This window comes from Berghia stephanieae, chromosome 12 (genome assembly GCF_034508935.2).
Source record: "Berghia stephanieae isolate SIO BIC M18660-M18661 chromosome 12, UCSD_Bste_1.3, whole genome shotgun sequence".
Classification (NCBI taxonomy): Eukaryota; Metazoa; Mollusca; class Gastropoda; order Nudibranchia; family Aeolidiidae; genus Berghia; species Berghia stephanieae.
In genome coordinates, this window is record NC_088371.1 from 38,336,616 (window position 1) to 38,356,282 (window position 19,667).

At 39.7% G+C, this 19,667-nt stretch overlaps 1 protein-coding gene across 1 annotated transcript in view; it reads left to right on the forward strand.

Annotated features, from left to right (window-relative positions):
• LOC144958086 (uncharacterized) overlaps positions 1 to 18,875 on the forward strand; it is a 77,396-nt gene extending 58,521 nt beyond the window's left edge. The window contains exons 2-3 of the mRNA XM_078889723.1: positions 5,262 to 5,321; positions 14,393 to 18,875. Coding sequence (XP_078745849.1) covers positions 5,262 to 5,321; positions 14,393 to 16,666 — 2,334 coding nt within the window. The 3' untranslated portion in view covers positions 16,667 to 18,875. The remainder of the gene's footprint in view (positions 1 to 5,261; positions 5,322 to 14,392) is intronic.
• The last annotated feature ends 792 nt before the right edge of the window (positions 18,876 to 19,667 follow it).

Below are 19,667 nucleotides of genomic sequence, written 5' to 3' on the forward strand. Positions count from 1 at the left end.
TAACTCCGAATCGATTTTCTTCTTCATTTCTCTTTCTAGTTTTCATGCTCAAATGAGTTCTCATTAGTCCCTTATTTTAACTCCATAAAGGCAAGATTGATTTTGTTGTATTTTTTCTATTCGATTTATCTGGAATGTGATTCATAAAATGTGAGGCAATGTGGTCTTGTCGTGTGACACTTGCCTATCGAACGGATGCTCCAGGGTTCGAGTCTCACTCTGAGCGGCGTATAGTTAAGTCCTCGGAAAAGGCTAGGCTCTTTACTCAAATTCTCTCATCGTGATCAGGTTTAAGATAAGTTCCTGGCCGTAAATAGCGGTGTGTATGTTAGAAGAATTGTTTTATCGCCTAAGGTGCTGATGTAAGACAAAAATCTGAAAAAGTGTTTATACTTGCTTTTGCAATTGACTGGAATCTTATCGAAAAGGTAGCAAGCAATTACTATTGTCCAATTTACGGTATAAAAACCATCGTGATAACTCAGGCACCATCGGCCAACATGGCTCTGAAAGACTTCTTAGTGGAAAATGTATTTCCGTTTGGAAAGGGTTAACATGAGTGCCCGTATCTATGACCTTTCTAATCTATTGTAAGTTTTTACATCAAATGACAATGTCTACCCCCCAAAAACTGGATTAACCCTCTCCTTACCAGCCATTTTCAGAATTTTCCCCAAAACTTCACACCCGCCCAACACAAAAACAGACATTTCTTACTCAAACAGAAAAGCAACAAGCACATTCGATAACATAATATTGTTCGACAAGATGAGCTCTATTACAGAATGTCAAGTTCTTATAGCTAGAGTAAAAAGAAATGAAATCAGGATGAGAAAAGTGACGGTTACGTTGTAACAAATGTGACGATTTTCCTATAGGTGGTATGGAGAGGGTTAATTGAAAAATGAATATAAATTGACCCGAAGCTTTCTTGTGATAAAGAGAAAGACCAAAGATATTATACGAAACATGATACGCATTCCGCCAAACTCTCGAAAAACACATATTTAATAATGTTGGCCAGAAAACTCGTCCTTCAAATACCTAAAATTTAAATGACTCTCATCTTGTCAAAAAAATTGAAATCTGGGACATTGCGAAGTCCCAGGTTTGAGAGTTTTAGCCGAGATGAGGATAATTTTAATCTATCGATATTTGAAGGACGAGTTTTCTGGCCAAAAGCTTTAATAATATGTGTTATTTTTCCCGAGTTGGACAGCATTGGCCAGTCTCTTGACCATGATCAATGTGCTCAAAAAACTTTCATTTATTTCAAATGAAGCCAACATCAGAACAATATTTTCATCTCTCAATCTTCTGTATTTTTCTACTAATAGTCTATTCTTACAATTGGCGTGTGACATGACCTAAAAGTGTCGTAAGCGCCGTAAAACCCGTAAAAACAAACAAAAAAAAAATTCTTACAGAGTGACATATTTAGGATTTTGGTGATGGCTTTTCTTTTCTTGCTTTGTCTGACAATATATCATGCCCACTTATTTCCCATAGTGGGCAGGGAGGCACATGATGTGTCTTATATCCCACTATATCTGTTATCCAATATGCTTTCTGTCTTTGTCTTGGAACGAGATTACTTGGTTTTGTCCTGGCCCTGGCCGGAGTCCTAGCTGGGAGGTAAACAGTCAAATGCATAGTTATTGTTTTGGGAGATGAATTTTTTTCCTTGTCAATTCATCTCTCTGTTATGCATTATTATATTTGTTATTTTCAATGTATAATGTAAGCATTTGAGTGTATTCCTCTTTGTTGGAGTTTGTTCTTGTGTCCGGATGAGACTTATATATGTGATCCCAAACTAGGTACATTGGTGGTATGCTCTTGGAATCTACATCGGATCCCTATTTGTTCCCAGTTTCCCTACCACTTACTATTTCTTGGGTGCTTTAATTGTAATTCTATAACTTTTTACTATCCCATTTTCTTCCTTTTTACTGGCGGTGATATAACCTAAATATGTTGCAAGCGCCGTAAAACCCTTAAAAAGAAACAAACAACCTATTCAGACCTAACTCTTACGAAGTTCGTCACTGCCTATTTCATCGGAAACATATTCGCCACAAAATAGTGCACAGCATTGTAAAAAAAAAACAAAAAAACTATTAAATAACAAGAAACGAAGTGAGAAGGAAAGTGCCAGTAGACAACAGAGAACAAAAACTTCGCGGCGGCGATGGGGGCTCGAACCGGCGACTTTACTGTCACGACAACTCCGCCGAGAATCCGGGGTATAAACTCCAGTTACTCGAGCCTGTCGACTCTCAAGGACTACTTGACAATTTGTTCTCTAGTCATCATTACATTTCATTTTTTTTTCTATCTAATGGTTTTACTATGACATAGAGGTTATTATCTTCTCGAAACTTGACTTGAAATGAACCCTCATTTAACTGGCACGGTAGGATGCGTCGTCGAGGGAAATTTGATGGAAGACTTTCTTCATTTATCGCCGCCCATTCGAGTGGGAGCTTTGATTGTCTTTCTTTCTTTTGTACTTCTCAGCAAGAGTTTAACCCTGTCCTTACCAACCACGGGAAAATTGGAAAATCGTCACATTCGTTACGATGCAACCGACAATTGTCTCATTCTGATTTCTCTTGTACGTCACAAAATGTAAAGAAATGCTTTGATTACAGCTATAAATACTAAACACTGTGTTGTAGACATCATTTTGCTGAACAACATTCTGTATAGAATGCACTTGTCACTTTTTTGTTTGAGTAAGAAAAGTCTATTTTTGTGCTGGGTGGGTGTGAATTTTCGGGGGAAATTCTAAAAATGGCTGGTAAGGAAAGAGTTAATCAATTTATCTCCAGATTCAGAAGGGATTCAGTTTTTTTATCAGCTCTTGACAGTAAATTCCAGCCTGTTTACTAAATCATCTCGTTATTTTTAAAGTAGAAAACGGTAGGTAGGGGCTGCCTGAAGCCGGTGATCGTGAAACTACTAACGAAAGTGTGAAAATGGAGAGGCTACGTATGGGAACAAAACAGACAATGGACGTTTCGGGTACAAACCCTTCTTCGGCACAACAATACACATATTAAAGTGGAAAACAAATGAAATAAAATGCAAATATTGGAATACGCTTCAACAGTTGTAACGTCACTTCCCTCGTAATGACGCGTGGTAACTTAGTAACTGGCTCTAAACTATCGGAACAATGGCGGACGCTCTTATGAAATATTTCTCCGACGAGCATAAAATTGTATCCAGAGGAAAAAAAACAAACATTATAAATCTGATTATGTTTTGACTTTTACGCATTCTGACCACAAGACACATGAAAAGTTCTAGCCAGCATGAAGAATATAAAGTACAGATTTTCTTGTTTAGAACCACTATGACCGCCGTTGCTGGGCGACGTGACATCAGACTATTGAATCCAATTACGGCCAAATTAAACATTGTTGTAATGGATATTATTTTGCGATGGTTTGAGAGTATTTCCATGACGACAATGAGCCAGTAATTATTTGGATTATCAGACCTGTCTATAAGTACACGTCGATATAAGGAGACAGCGTGGCTCAGCGGTACGGTCTTTGCTTCGTACCCGAAAGGTACCGAGTTCGATCACCCGCCGCTGCGCTGTGTGGCCTTGGGCAAGTCAAGTGACTCGTCCTAGCTCAATTGGCCGCGCTGCACTGCGGCTGACGCCTGGGTTTTTCCAGTCTTCCCTTGGAATAGACCCTAGAGAAACATTTCCGCTATGGGATGAATAAAGGGATTTTTTAGAAATTTAATTAAATTTTTTTTTAATAAACAGAAAGTTTTTTCTGTATTTTTCAGGAGACTACAGAATAAAATCAGTTACCAAATAAATATTTATAAAACCTTAAAACATTCCATCTAAAGCTTTTAATGGATAGAGATTATAAATATTAAGAATTGTAAAATAATTCTTTAAAAGCTCTGTAGTATAACACCATAAAAAAAGTAAAAAATAAAAAATAAAGAAATAACATTTTTGTCAGTTCCTCCACTCCCCCCTCCCCCCCCCCCCCCCCCCCCCCTCAATGATTTGAAGCACAATTTTGATCGTCTTGATCTTAGTCGCATGAATTCACAACGAAAGAACTCTTTTGTTTCGAAAACCACTCTATTCTAAGTTTGAGGTTGTTTTTTTTTTCTTTTGTTTAAAGCCCGTGTCAGTCCTTAACACCGTTTCAAGTATGACATATTTTTTACCTCAATCGTTTCAAGTGAGGTGTGTCAGTCATTGACACGATATTACACATTGTCAACTGTGTCATTTTTGCATCAATCCTATCACGTGGGGTTTCAAAGAGTTTAACCTTTTTAGCCAGTTAATTATCTCTGGAAAAATAAAACTCGTATAATTTAAAAATTTGGCCAGAACACTCGTCCTTCTAATCTTGCACCATGTAAAATTTATAGCTCAATTTTCTAGGGTTTTTTAATTTGTTATTTGAATATACAATTTGTCATTTAACCCTCTCCTTACCAACCATAGGAAAGTCGTCACTTTCGTTAAGATATAACCAGCACTTTGACCATTCTGATTTCTTTTCTACATCACAACATTTCAAGAATTGTTTTATTATAGCCATTAATAAAATAGACACTGGGTTGTACCGGAGCCATCGTTATGTTATAGCCTGATACTGAAATCCAAAAGGACTGGCAGTTTGACGTCATTATTTGGTCTTTGCACCGCCTAGTGAGTTGTCGTTAGTAGTGCTCATGGAAACAAGTTATTTCATTGGTTGAACTATTGAATACAACGCACGATTTGTTTTCTTTTGTAGCAAAAGACTGGCATTTTGACGTCATTTTTTTGGTCAGTGTCAGGCCATAACTTTACGAAGGCTACGGTTGTACTAACAGCTTATTGTGCTGAACAATATTATGTATAGATAGTTCGAAGTTGACGTCACTCAGGTCTTTGTTGTGTTTTTTGCCATCCGCGTTTATGAGTAATGCTCACTAAATTGTATTAACCAGACTATAAACGATCATGGTTACTCAAAATTTTGTGTGTTAGTCTGTTTTACTTCCGGATGGCAATGTTGTGAACTCCTTAGCCAGGCGCATACTATCTATAGAATGTACTTGATACTTGTTTCAGTAAGAAAATTATTTTTTGTTTGTTATTTGGGTGTGAATATTTGGGGAAATTTCTGAAAATGACTGGTAAGGAGAGAGTGAAAAGGCCATTACGGTAAAACTCATGTGGGCAATATTTAATATTCTGACATTTCCATTTCTCTACGTTTCAGATGGTCTGCCTTGCTTCAGCTACGAATCTCCTTACAGCCATGACGCTGGACCGTTACCAGGTAGGTTAGATGATGATGATCGTGGTGATGATGGTGGTGGTGATGATGGTGGTGATGATGATGGTGGTGGTGATGATGATGGTGGTGGTGATGATGATGTTGATGGTGGTGGTGATGGTGGTGGTGATGATGATGATGATGGTGGTGGTGATGGTGGTGGTGATGATGATGTTGATGGTGATGATGATGGTGGTGGTGATGATGATGTTGATGATGTTGATGGTGATGATGATGGTGGTGGTGATGATGATGGTGGTGATGATGGTGGTGGTGATGATGATGGTGGTGGTGATGATGATGTTGATGATGTTGATGGTGATGATGATGGTGGTGGTGATGATGATGGTGGTGGTGATGATGATGTTGATGGTGATGATGATGTTGATGGTGATGGTGATGTTGATGGTGATGATGATGGTGGTGGTGATGATGATGGTGGTGGTGATGATGATGATGATGTTGATGGTGATGATGATGGTGGTGGTGATGATGATGGTGGTGGTGATGATGATGTTGATGGTGATGATGATGTTGATGGTGATGGTGATGTTGATGGTGATGATGATGGTGGTGGTGATGATGATGTTGATGATGTTGATGGTGATGATGATGGTGGTGGTGATGATGATGGTGGTGATGATGGTGGTGGTGATGATGATGTTGATGGTGATGATGATGGTGGTGGTGATGGTGATGTTGATGGTGATGGTAATGATGATGTTGATGGTGATGATGATGGTGGTGGTGATGATGATGATGATGGTGGTGATGATGATGATGTTGATGGTGGTGATGATGATGATGTTGATGGTGATGATGATGGTGGTGGTGATGATGATGATGATGGTGGTGATGATGATGATGTTGATGGTGATGATGAAGGTGGTGGTGATGATGATGTTGATGATGTTGATGGTGATGATGATGGTGGTGGTGATGATGATGGTGATGATGATGGTGGTGGTGATGATGATGTTGATGGTGATGATGATGGTGTGGTGATGATGATGGTGGTGGTGATGATGATGTTGATGGTGATGATGATGTGATGGTGATGATGATGGTGGTGGTGATGATGATGTTGATGGTGATGATGATGGTGGTGGTGATGATGATGGTGGTGGTGATGATGATGTTGATGGTGATGATGATGTTGATGGTGATGATGATGTTGATTGTGATGATGATGTTGATGGTGATGATGATGGTGGTGGTGATGATGATGTTGATGGTGATGATGATGGTGGTGGTGATGATGATGGTGGTGGTGATGATGATGTTGATGGTGATGATGATGTTGATGGTGATGATGATGGTGGTGGTGATGATGATGGTGTTGGTGATGTTGATTTTGATGGTGATGATGATGTTGATGGTGATGATGATGGTGGTGGTGATGATGATGTTGATGATGTTGATGGTGATGATGATGGTGGTGGTGATGATGATGTTGATGATGTTGATGGTGATGATGATGGTGGTGCTAATGATGATGGTGGTGATGATGGTGGTGGTGATGATGTTGATGGTGATGATGATGGTGGTGGTGATGATGATGTTGATGATGTTGATGGTGATGGGTGATGATGATGGTGGTGATGATGGTGGTGGTGATGATGATGTTGATGGTGATGATGATGGTGGTGGTGATGGTGATGTTGATGGTGATGGTAATGATGATGATGATGGTGATGGTGGTGATGGTGGTGATGATGGTGATGCTGATGATGATGTTGATGGTGATGATGATGGTGGTGGTGATGGTGATGGTAATGATGATGATGATGGTGATGGTGGTGATGGTGGTGATGGTGGTGGTGGTGATGATGGTAATGATGGTGATGGTGATGATGGTGATGGTGATGATGGTGATGATGATGGTGGTGGTGATAATGATGTTGATGGTGATGATGATGTTGATGGTGATGGTGGTGGTGGTGATGATGGTGATGATGATAGTGATGGTGGTGATGGTGGTGATGGTGGTGATGGTGGTGGTGGTGATGATGGTAAATTGATGTGGTGATGGTGTGTGTGATGGTGAATGGATGGTGATGATGATGATGGTGGTGATGGTGCTGATGGTGGTGATGGTGATGATGGTGATGGTGGTGATGGTGATGGTGATGGTGGTGATGGTGATGGTGATGGTGATGATAGTAATGATGATGATGATGATGATGATGATGATGATGATGATGATGATGATGATGATGATGATGATGATGATGATGATGATGGTGATAATGATGTTGATGATGATCACGCCGACGACGTGATGGTGTTGATGTTCAGGGGAAGAGGAATGCGAACATTACTTTGACCTACCTTTAGACCTGCTGTATTATCCACATACCTACCACACCTCAACCACTGGAAACCCACTGCTTAGCATTAGATATGTGTGCGGCTATGTGGTCTAGTGGCATGACACTCCCTTTCGGATCGGAAGGTTCTGGGTACGAGCCTCGTTCAGGGCATAGTTGAGTCCTTAAAAAAGTCTCTTCACTCACATTCTTTCACCGTACTAAAGGTTTAAAATGAGTACCTGGCCGTTAACAGCGTTGTCTCTGTCCTAAAAAAAAGATGTCTTTGTTATTGCTTTTTGCCATCCGCGTTTATGAGTACCTCTTACTAAACTGTATTACCCAGACCATAAACGTTCAAGGTTACACATAGTTTTGTGTGTTGGTCCGTTATACTTCCGGATGGCAATGTTGTGAGCTTCTTAGCCCAGCGCATACTATCTATACTTCCGGATGGCAATGTTGTGAACTTATCAGCCAAAACGCATACCATCTATACTCACATTTCTTCATTTAATTCAATCCGACATAACACTGTACTGTAATGTCGCGGTCGGTCACAAATGAAATAGTGATGTTATGAAAGGGATATCTACCCGTACATGGAATAATTGGTTGCCAGAACACACAATCAGCGACCCGACACCAGCAACCCGTAAACTACCAAAGACCCAACAGCAGTTCATTTCACATTATTGGTATCTGGTTTACGAGGGAAGAAACCAATCACTACATTGCCATTTTCTGATAAAACACATTAAAAATATTTTGGCCAGAAAACTAGTGCGGCGATGTGGTCTAGTGGTAGGAAGGTCCTGGGTTCGAGCCTCGCGCTCGGCGCATAGTTGGGTCCTTGGAAAAGGCTCTTTACTCACATTCTCTCACCGTACTCAGGTGTAAAATGAGTACCTGGCCGATAACAGCGTTGTCTTGGTCCGAAAAATTGTAATATCGCCTAACAGGCGTCATGTCCCGTACTACATGTTAAATGTTGCTGTTGACCGGGGATCCCTTGTAAAGCGCTTTGAGCACATTTAGTGGATATTGCGCTATATAAAGCTCAATTTTAAAAACTAGTTTTTCGAAAAATCGATCAATTTAAATGACCGTCAGCTTGGAGAGAAAAAAAACCTCTCAAACCTGGGACGTCGCGAAGTGTGAGGTTTGATAGTTGTCAATATAAGGGGCGTTTTTATCGATTTATATTTGGATAACGAGTTTTTTTGGCCAATTTGTTTTCAATGTGGGTTGGGGGTTTTTTCTGAGTCGTGCATTTTATTAGGTTTGGCGTTATTTATGAGGAAACGAGCAGTTGTTTTCTAGGTATGAAGTGAGTAGAAAAGTGCCAGAAGACAATAGAGAATAAAAAATTTTTTCGCGGCGGTGGTGGGGTTTGAACCTGCGACCTTATTGGTACGACAACTCCGCCTGGCAGGTGAGAGCGTGGCTCTACCGTGTGAGCTATCCACGAACACAAAAATATTCGTTTCAAACCCAAAGTCATTTCTAGATCCCTCTCTCACCCACTTCTTGAGATCGCCGATTCGTTCACCACCATCGCGAAGTAATTTTGACCAGCAGTTAAGCTTAATAGCCAATATTCTCATCACAAACATATAACATAGAAACGATTGAGACATTGAGTATGCTCCGGTGTATGGGGTGAATTTTTAATTCAGAAAAGTGAGTGGAGCAGGCACTTATGTTGGTAACAACAAGATATGAAGTGAGTAGAAAAGTGCCAGAAGACAATAGAGAATATAAAAATTTTTTTCGCGGCGGTGGTGGGGTTTGAACCTGCGACCTTATTGGTACGACAACTCCGCCTGGCAGGTGAGAGCGTGGCTCTACCGTGTGAGCTATCCACGAAAACAAAAATATTCGTTTCAAACCCAAAGTCATTTCTAGATCCCTCTCTCACCCACTTCTTGAGATCGCCGATTCGTTCACCACCATCGCGAAGTAATTTTGACCAGCAGTTAAGCTTAATAGCCAATATTCTCATCACAAACATATAACATAGAAACGATTGAGACATTGAGTATGCTCCGGTGTATGGGGTGAATTTTTAATTCAGAAAAGTGAGTGGAGCAGGCACTTATGTTGGTAACAACAAGATATGAAGTGAGTAGAAAAGTGCCAGAAGACAATAGAGAATAAAAAATTTTTTATTCTCTATTGTCTTCTGGCACTTTTCTACTCACTTCATATCTTGTTGTTACCAACATAAGTGCCTGCTCCACTCACTTTTCTGAATTAAAAATTCACCCCATACACCGGAGCATACTCAATGTCTCAATCGTTTCTATGTTATATGTTTGTGATGAGAATATTGGCTATTAAGCTTAACTGCTGGTCAAAATTACTTCGCGATGGTGGTGAACGAATCGGCGATCTCAAGAAGTGGGTGAGAGAGGGATCTAGAAATGACTTTGGGTTTGAAACGAATATTTTTGTTTCGTGGATAGCTCACACGGTAGAGCCACGCTCTCACCTGCCAGGCGGAGTTGTCGTACCAATAAGGTCGCAGGTTCAAACCCCCACCCGCCGCGAAAAAATTTTTTATTCTCTATTGTCTTCTGGCACTTTTCTACTCACTTCATATCTAGTTGTTTTCTAGTCCGTTGTCTGTCGTGTTCTGGTGAAACGCCTTTTGGACGGAAAATAAAACCTCAAAAAAAACTTTTTATATAATTTTTTTGCATAGAGGGATTATTATGACCATGAAACAAGGGGCCAGAATATACAGATAGTTCGAAGATGAGGTCACTCAGGTCTTTGTTATTGTTTTTTGCCATCCGCGTTTGTGAGTAATGCTCACTGAACTGTATTAACCCGACTATAAACGTTCATGGATACACACAGTTTTGTGTGTTGGTCCATTATACTTCCGGGTGGCAATGTTATGAGCTTCTTTGCCAAGCGCATACTTTCTATATATAATATATACTTTTATAAACTTGAAGGATCAGTCCAGATTGGGACAGTACGTCTTCACTTTATTTGCCTTCACCAAATAGATCCCGTGTCTCCAATTGTAACAAAGTCAAGCGATGTTGAGCCTGATCAGTCAGTGACCAGAATGGCGACATTGGTGGATAAAACTTAGCACCGGTGTGTGAATGAAAGGCAATAAGTTGAGGTCACTTAGTCCTTTGCTATTGTTTTTAGACATTCATTTTGGTGATGAGCAGCGTAGCCATCGTTAACTTATAGCCTGACACTGACCAAAAAATGACGTCAAAATGCCAGGCTTTGGCCACAAAAGAAAAGAAATCGTGAGTTGTATTCAATAGTTCAACCAATGAAATAACTTGTTTCCATGAGCACTACTAACGACAACTCACTAGGCGGTGCAAAAACCAAATAATGACGTCAAAATGCCAGTCTTTTTTGGGTTTCAGTGCGTGGCCTTCGTAAAGTTATGGCCTGATACTGACCAAAAAATGACGTCAAAATGCCAGTCTTTTGACACAAAAGAAAAGAAATCGTGAGTTGTATTCAATAGTTCAACCAATGAAATAACTTGTTTCCATGAGCTCTACTAACGACAACTCACTAGGCGGTGCAAAAACCAAATAATGACGTCAAACTGCCAGTCCTTTTGGATTTCAGTGTCAGGCTATAACATAACGATGGCTACGTTCAGTTTCAGGCTATAACATAACGATGGCTACGTTCAGTGTCAGGCTATGACTTCACAAAGGCACCGACTCAGCTCTTTGTTATTGTTTTTGGACATTCATTTTGGTGATTAGCAGTCATTAATTACATCCGTCAGGATATCAAAAGTTCAAGGTTAACAAAGTATTGTGTGTTGCTATGCGAGAGGTAGTATGCGCTTGGCTGAGATGCTCACAACATTGTCATCCGGAAGTATAACAGATCAACACACAAACTTTGTGTAACCTTGAACGTTTATAGTCTGGATACTACCTTTTAGTGAGTATTATTCATAAACGCGGATGGCAAAAAACAATAACAAAGACCAAAGTGACGTCAACTTCATTCTATCAAGACAATCATTTTGGTGATTAGCAGTCATTAATTACATCCGTCAGGATATTAAAAGTTCAAGGTTAACAAAGTTTTGTGTGTTGAGTGCTATAGATAGTATGCGCTTGGCTGAGATGCTCACAACATTGTCATCCGCAAGTATAACGGACCAACCCACAAAACTATGTGTAACCATGACCTTTTATAGTCTGGTTAATACAGTTAAATGAGAATTACTCATAAACGTGGATGGCGAAAAAAAAATAACAAAGACTCGAGTGACGTCAACTACAATCTATGGATAGAACGAAGATGACGTCACTCAGGCCTTTGTTATTGATTTTTGCCATCCACGCTTATGAGTACTTCTCACTAAATTGTATTAACGAAACTATAAACGTTCAAGGCTACATATAGTTTTGTGTGTTCATGGTGCGTTATACTTCCGTATGGCAATGTTGTGAACTCCTTAGCCAAGCGCATTCTATCTATAGATAGTATGCGCTTGGCTAAGAAGCTCATAGCATTGCCATCCGGAAGTATACGGACCAACACGCAAAACTGTGTGTATCCATGAACGTTTATCAGGTTAATACAGTTCATAGAGCATTACTCATAAACTCGGATGGCAAAAAACAATAACAAACAAATGAGTGACGTCTTTTTCGAACTATCTATATCCGGCTGGCGGATGTTATGAGTATTATACCTAAACACATGGCATCCATATCTGGATTTAACCAGTGACTGATATTCTATAGATAGTATGCACTTGGCTAAGAAGTTCACAACATTGCCATCCGGAAGTAAAACGGACCAACACACAAAATTGTGTGTAACTATGATCGTTTATAGTCTGGTCAATACAGTTTAGTGAGAGGAGGGCAAAAAACAATAACAAAGGCATGAATGACTTCATCTTCGAACTATATAAAAGTTGTAGTTGTCACAGTGGAATGTGTGGGAATCAACTTGAATTGAGTGAAATTTAAAAAATAAGAAAAAAATTTTTATTCGGGTGAATATATTATTGGCTCTGGATTAGGTACGCTTGCATAAAAATCGGTTACCAAGATTAATTTGGTATTGATTACATTGGATATCGATCTATGATCAAAATGTCATGGTTGATTTGATACATTCGATTACCCTTGAGGAAAGTGTTATATATATATGATACCTAAATTGAAAAGAATAAAAAAGGAATGAAATATTCATTTTTTAAAAACATCACAGCTTTAATGTGCCATATATTATATATTATATATTATATATATACAGACTTATAGAAGGCATTTCTATAGATAGTATGCGCTTGGCTCAGAAAATCACAAGATTGCAATCAGGAAGTACAACGGACCAACAAACAAAACTGTGTGTAACCATGAAATTTTATAGTCTGGATAATACAGTTTAGTGAGAATTACTCATAAACGTGGATGGCAAAAAAACAATAAAAAAAGAACTGAAGGACGTCATCTTCGAACTATCTATAGATAGTATGCGTTTGGCTCAGAAAATCATAACATTGCCATCCGGAAGTATAACGGACCAACACAGAAAACTATGTGTAACTATGAACTTTTATAGTCTGGATAATACAGTTTAGTGAGAATTACTCACAAACTTAGATGGCATTAAACAATTTTTTAAAAAGACCTCAATACGATTCAATAGTCTGATGTCACGCCGCCTGGCAACGGGGGCCATCTTGGTTCTAAACAAAGAAAATCATTACTTTTTATTCTTCATGCTGGCTAGAACTTTTCATATGCCTTGTGATCAGAATGTGTAAAAGTCAAAACATGATCAAATGTATGGGGTTTTTCCCCTCTGGATACGCTTTTATGCTCGCCGGAGAAATATTTCATACGGGCGTCCGCCATTGTTCCGATAGTTTAGAGCCAGTGTTACTAAGTTACCATGCGTCATTAGGAAGGAAGTGACATTACGACTGCTGAAGAGTATTTCCCTCATCCATTTCTTACCAACAAAATACCAAATGATTTACACGCTGGGTCTGGTCCATCTTCGAAAATAAGATTTAATCTTAAAACGATAGAAAATAATAATTTTTCTTTTATTCCACATTAAGAGGTTATGTTCATTTTCCTATTTAAAAAAAACAACTTCATATTAATTGAGACGTTTCCTTTCATTTTCAGCTTTTAATATGACGATTAGCTCTCTCTTTACCGATCCTTTTCAGTATTTTCCCTAAATGGCAGGCTTACCTAGCAGAAAAATAGATTTTTAAAACTCAACAAGCTCTCTACAAAACAAATTTATGTGCTCATGAACTAAACAAAGATCATTCTTCAAAGTTTGTGATGTACAAAATAAAGTTGAATAAGAATAATGTATAGGGAATGAGATTAGCGGAAGAGTAGCGTCCCTTGATTGGACGTCACCCATAGTCTGTGACGTCACCGGGGGAAAAGTTATTAGAGAGAGAACGTCATGTTGGAAGCGAGGACGAGAGACGCATGCGCACGACCAACATGACGTTCTCTCTCTAATAACTTTTCCGCCGGTGACGTCACAGACTATGGGTGACGTCCAATCAAGCGACGCTACTCTTCCGCTAATCTCATTCCTATATTGTGTCGTAACAAAAGTGACGATTTTGATGCAGGTGGTAAGGAGAGAGTTAAAGGTTATATCACATATTATTATATCACATATCATATCACATATTATATCACATATTATTATATCACATGTATTGTAGATATTCATTGTTGTTTGTTTCCCCATTTTCATTTCCAGGTGATCGTCAAGCCGATGGAAACGCTAGCAAGAAGACCCCGAATTCTACTCAAAATCGCAATCGCCTGGGTGCTCTCACTTATCTTCCCGTTACCCCAGCTCTTTATTTTCGTTCAGTACGAAGGAGGACCCAAATACGACGGCACCCCCAAACGTATCTGTGGGAGCAGGGGCTACACGGCCACCTGGCAGCGAAAAGTATACTTTACCTTCACAACCACGTATATTTTGATCGTACCCATGTTGATAATGCTGTATTGTTACGCCAGAATCATTCACGTGGTGTGGGTTCGTGCCAATAAAGACGTACTAGAACATTCTACAGCCACGCAGCAAGTTCACCATCACCCTCACCATCGCCAACATCAAAAGCACCATCATCAACATCAACAGCAACAAACTACAACTTTACAACAACAACAACAGCTGCAGCATTACAACAAGCAACAAAAACATCCTCATCATCATCATCATCATCATCAACAGCATCATCACCATCACAAAACAGCCTGTTGTCCGTCACCTTCTCAGCTTGAACACACACCATCGGGGAAGAAAACAACGGAGCTTGACACGAACTCACCGTCCCCTGACCACAATAATGTCAAATGGGCGGAGAATGTCCGCGAACCATCGGCAGCATCGAGAAAAGACCTCGCCTTGACACAAAGTAACAACGCTTCGTCGGCGCATACTGCTGCAAAAAAGACCTCAACTGCGTCATCAGTTCAAGTGAGCGTGCGTCGTAAAATGATGACGTCATCAAAGCGTCGTGTTTTAACCATGACTTTAAGCGTCGTCATGAGTTTCTTCATATGCCACACGCCATATTTCGTGTTGACCTTGATTCGTATCTATAGCGACTACAGGATTAAGATGGAAACCGGTCAGTTGATTGGCGAATTCATGGTCATGGTACACAGCACGCTAAACCCGTTACTCTACGGCCTCTTTACTCTCCGACAAAAACATCTCAAATATTTAGCTTCGTACGTGTCTTGTTTTGGTCGGACCAGACCTAGGAGGTCATCCATGGACGATATGGATGACAATAAAGGAGAAATGCATTGTTTGATTCGGCGCCGACCCGTTTCAAGGTCAACCACGATTAAAAATAGAACTAGCAGTGGTGGTGAATGCAACGAACGTTGCCGAAGTGGCAGCAACGATAACAACCTCATTTCCGTGAATAGAGTTAATAATAGAACGGGGTCTCCCTCTTCGATGTCTACGTCAGCATCGTCATCACCCACGTCATCAAGACCGTCAATTTTGTCTCGATTTCGAAAGAAATACAGTCACGATAGCAAGATTCCCAAACCGGTGATAACTTGCAGTGGGAGGGACAACGGTCGAAAAGAGAGAGACACCAGTTTAGATGTTTCACTTCTCTACTCTAATTCCGATGCCTTAGATATGTGTACAATGTTTTCCAACTCCCATGACCACGACAGCAGCAGCCATTGTTTGGGGCCTGAGTCATCGTCTTCTAACACAAATCAGGAGACGAGTTCAAATACCTCGACACTCAGTGCTACATGCCCGCATAGCTCACGCAGAAACGTCAAGAACTGCAAGCATTGTAGAAATATCAAATCACTTTCGCCATCCTCATCTCCCCCCTCATCCTCGACAACATCGATATCTACATCACCTCAGTTACCTCCCCTACCGCCATCATCATCCTTACCAAGGTCAGGGACTTGTGGAGACGCGTCATCCACTGACAAAAAGAGACGTACAAAAAATGTTCCCAAAGATCCCAGTAAAATCGTTGATAAGAATGACGATAACGACAGCCATAAAGAACGCCGAAGTGCTTACACTAACCACCGCCATCATCTCCACCATCACCATCAACCACATCATAGTCACAGCTCATTAAGAAACAAAAAACAAAACAATGATTCTGATATTGACGATTCGAGTGTGGTCCTAACTAATCCTTTAGTCACAGAGGATGTGATAGGAACGAGGGAAGTGAAAAAAGAGGAAGAGACAAACATGACTGAAAACAATCCAAAATTCAATAATCTAAATGTCAGTGGTGAGATCTCGGATAAAACTGGGAGAGTTGACGATGAGAATGAAGATTTGAGTCCAGGGGAGAATGGGGCCACAGATAAACAAAGAGAGGAGGAAGAGAATAGGATAGAGAAGGAAGTGGAGGAGGAAGTAGAGGAAGAAGAAGAGGAGGAAATTATTCACCCGGTAGATTTTAACTCTGTTCCATGGGAGGATGAATTTGTCCTCAAGGCTCTGAGTCGTGTCTGATTTTTTATTAACGAGGACCAAATGTGACCCTCCGTCTCAAAACGGTATTATGTCGGGATGAACCAGACGCTAAAAAGTCAAATTCCAGCTTAACTGGTCAAACATTTGAATTGTTGCTATTTAGTATTCTAAAATATGATATTCATTCTCCTCTATAAAGCATAGACACTCTACGTCAGACTAATATCTTTGGCTACAAATTCCATTTTCAGCATCTTAAACTTCCCGACTTAATACCGTTTTGAGGCGAGGGGTCACAAATGTGCAAGACCTAAAGTCAAAACAGGCGATGATTTTCGACCATACTGTCTTACTATGGAAAAACGCGGATTTAAAATTTTGGCTACAAAACTCTTTCTTCAAATATCGATCAATTTTAATGACCCTGACCGTGTGCTTGTGTCCGGATGCGATTTACAGGTGATCTCAAACTAAGTACATTGGTGGTATACTCTTGGAATCGACATCTGATCCCTATTTGTTCCCAGTTCCCCTTTGTCTTACTTTATCTTGGGTGGTTTAATTGTAATTCTATAACTTTTTACTATCTCATTGTCTTCCTTTTTTACTGGCACTGATATAACCTAAATGTGTTGCAAGCGCTGTAAAACACTTAAAAACAAAAAAACAACAAACATCTTATCAAAAAAAATCCCATACCTAGGATTTCTCAAAGTCCCATTTTTAAGAGTTTTTGACAAGACGAGGTTCATTTTAATCGGTCGATATTTGAAGGACGAGTTTTCTGGGCAAAATTTTCAATACGAGATTTTCCAAAGTACGAAGGGATAATAATATTTGTTTGTCGTTCATTGGTTTAGTACATAATATTGTCTGATTACTATAATAATATAAACCCACAATGATAATAATGGATTGGATACTTGTATCCTCGGCTTAGCGATCTTAACACTTTATACACACACAACGTGTGACAAGTATTGGCAATGCCTGTAATCTTCTTACAGTGAGCGGATTACGCAACTTATTCACTAACAAAACCAATAGGCCTTTATCATATCCTAATATATCTGTAACATTTGTACCAGAAGCTGTTGTGAATACCGTTTCTAGAGATAGAATGCGCTTGGCCAAGGAGTTCACAACATTGCCATCCGGAAGTATAACGGACCAACACACAAACTCTGTGTAACCATGAACTTTTATAGTCTTGTTAATACAGTTTAGTGAGAACAACTCACAAACGCGGATGGCAAAAACAATAACAAATGCCTGAATGACGTCATCTTCGAACTATCTATAGGCCTTTATCATATCCCAATATATCTGTAACATTTGTACCAGCAGCTGTTGTGAATACCATTTTTATAGATAGAACGAAGTTGACGTCACTCGTGTCTTTGTGATTTTTTTTTTTTTGCCATCCACGTTTATGAGTAATTCTCACTTAACTGTAAAGATAGTTCGAAGATGACGTCCTCAGGTCTTTGTTATTGTTTTTTGCCATCCGCATTCATGAGTATTGCTCACTGAACTGTATTAACCAGACTATTAACCTTCAAAGTTACACACAGTTTGTGTGTTGGCCAGTTTTACTTCCGGATGGCAATGTTGTGAACTTCTTAGCCAAGTGCATACTATCTATAGATAGAACAAAGTTGACGTCATTCGGGTCTTTGTTATTGGTTTTTTTTGCCATCCACGTTTATGAGTAATTCTCACTTAACTGTATTATCCAGACTATAAAAGTTCAAGGTTACACAGAGTTTTTGTGTGATGGTCCCTATGGCAATGTTGTGAGCTTTTTCGCCAAGGGCATACTTTCTATAGATAGTATGCGCTTGGCTAAGAAGTTCATAACATTGCCATCCGGAAGTATAACGGACCAACACACAAAACTGCGTGTATACATGAACGTTTATAGTCGGGTTATTACAGTTCAGTGAGCATTACTCATAAACGCGGATGGCAAAAAACAACAACAAAGACCTGAGTGACGTCATCTTCTAACTATCTATATGTGTTCAAGGGACTTAACTGAATCATGAAGGAAATGCATTCAACTTGTGTAAAATGTATTTGTTTAATCTATTTATTACGAATATCTATGCTTTCTCAACAACAACAAAAAATTGCTCCTTTTCATCAAACGTTTACGCCTCGTGGTTAATAGTAAGAGGATAAAATGGATGCTTAATTAAATGGATTATCTCTTTCATGAAGAAGCTTTTTTATAGTAAGATGAATGTCTTTCTCCCGTATTTTGATCAGATTGTAAAGGGGGAGGGGGGAGGGGGGGGGGGCAGGGAGGTGATAGCGCAGTTGGTAGAACACCCAGCAAAAGGATCGGGGATGAGATGAAGATTGTGTGTCTGAACCCCTCCCTCCCACTCCCTGGACCCATCCCTCCGAACCCCCCCCCCCCCCCACAACCACCCCCCTCCCTATCTTCTGTTCACCCAGCAGTGATTTGTTACAAGGTTTCTTAGATCTTACGGAAAATACATTGCAGTAGACTAGCAGCCTATCCAAATGCTAGCAAGCAATTTCTACTGCACTGATTGATTCCGTGGGCTTTACGGCTCTGAAGAACTCGTGTAACGGAAAACCCAATCGTTCTCACCAAGATAGCAGTAGCACTGATTCGATTCAAGGGTTTAACTTCAATAAAGCACGCACCACTTTCTGCCGTTGTCCTCTCTTACCTCACTCAATCCTAGAGATTTTTGCCACTTTTCGAAATTGTAAAATATGTATTCAAAATGAGCATGTACATAGATAGTTTTATTCAACTACCGTTAACATGTAAAAACTAAAAACATTAGCTTTGATAATACGCCTATAATTTGTTTCAGAAAAATGTAATAAATAGGCATGGGGTAAAAGTAACCCGGGTAAACTACGGATATAGTCGGTGTTAGGGTTGAATGAGTTAACATTGACATTTCTGATGCTGGGTTAATTGAAGAAAAGTGATGCTAATTTGTCAAAATGCTAAAATGATAGATCAGATCCTGTAATTTGACACGGTTTAAAAAAA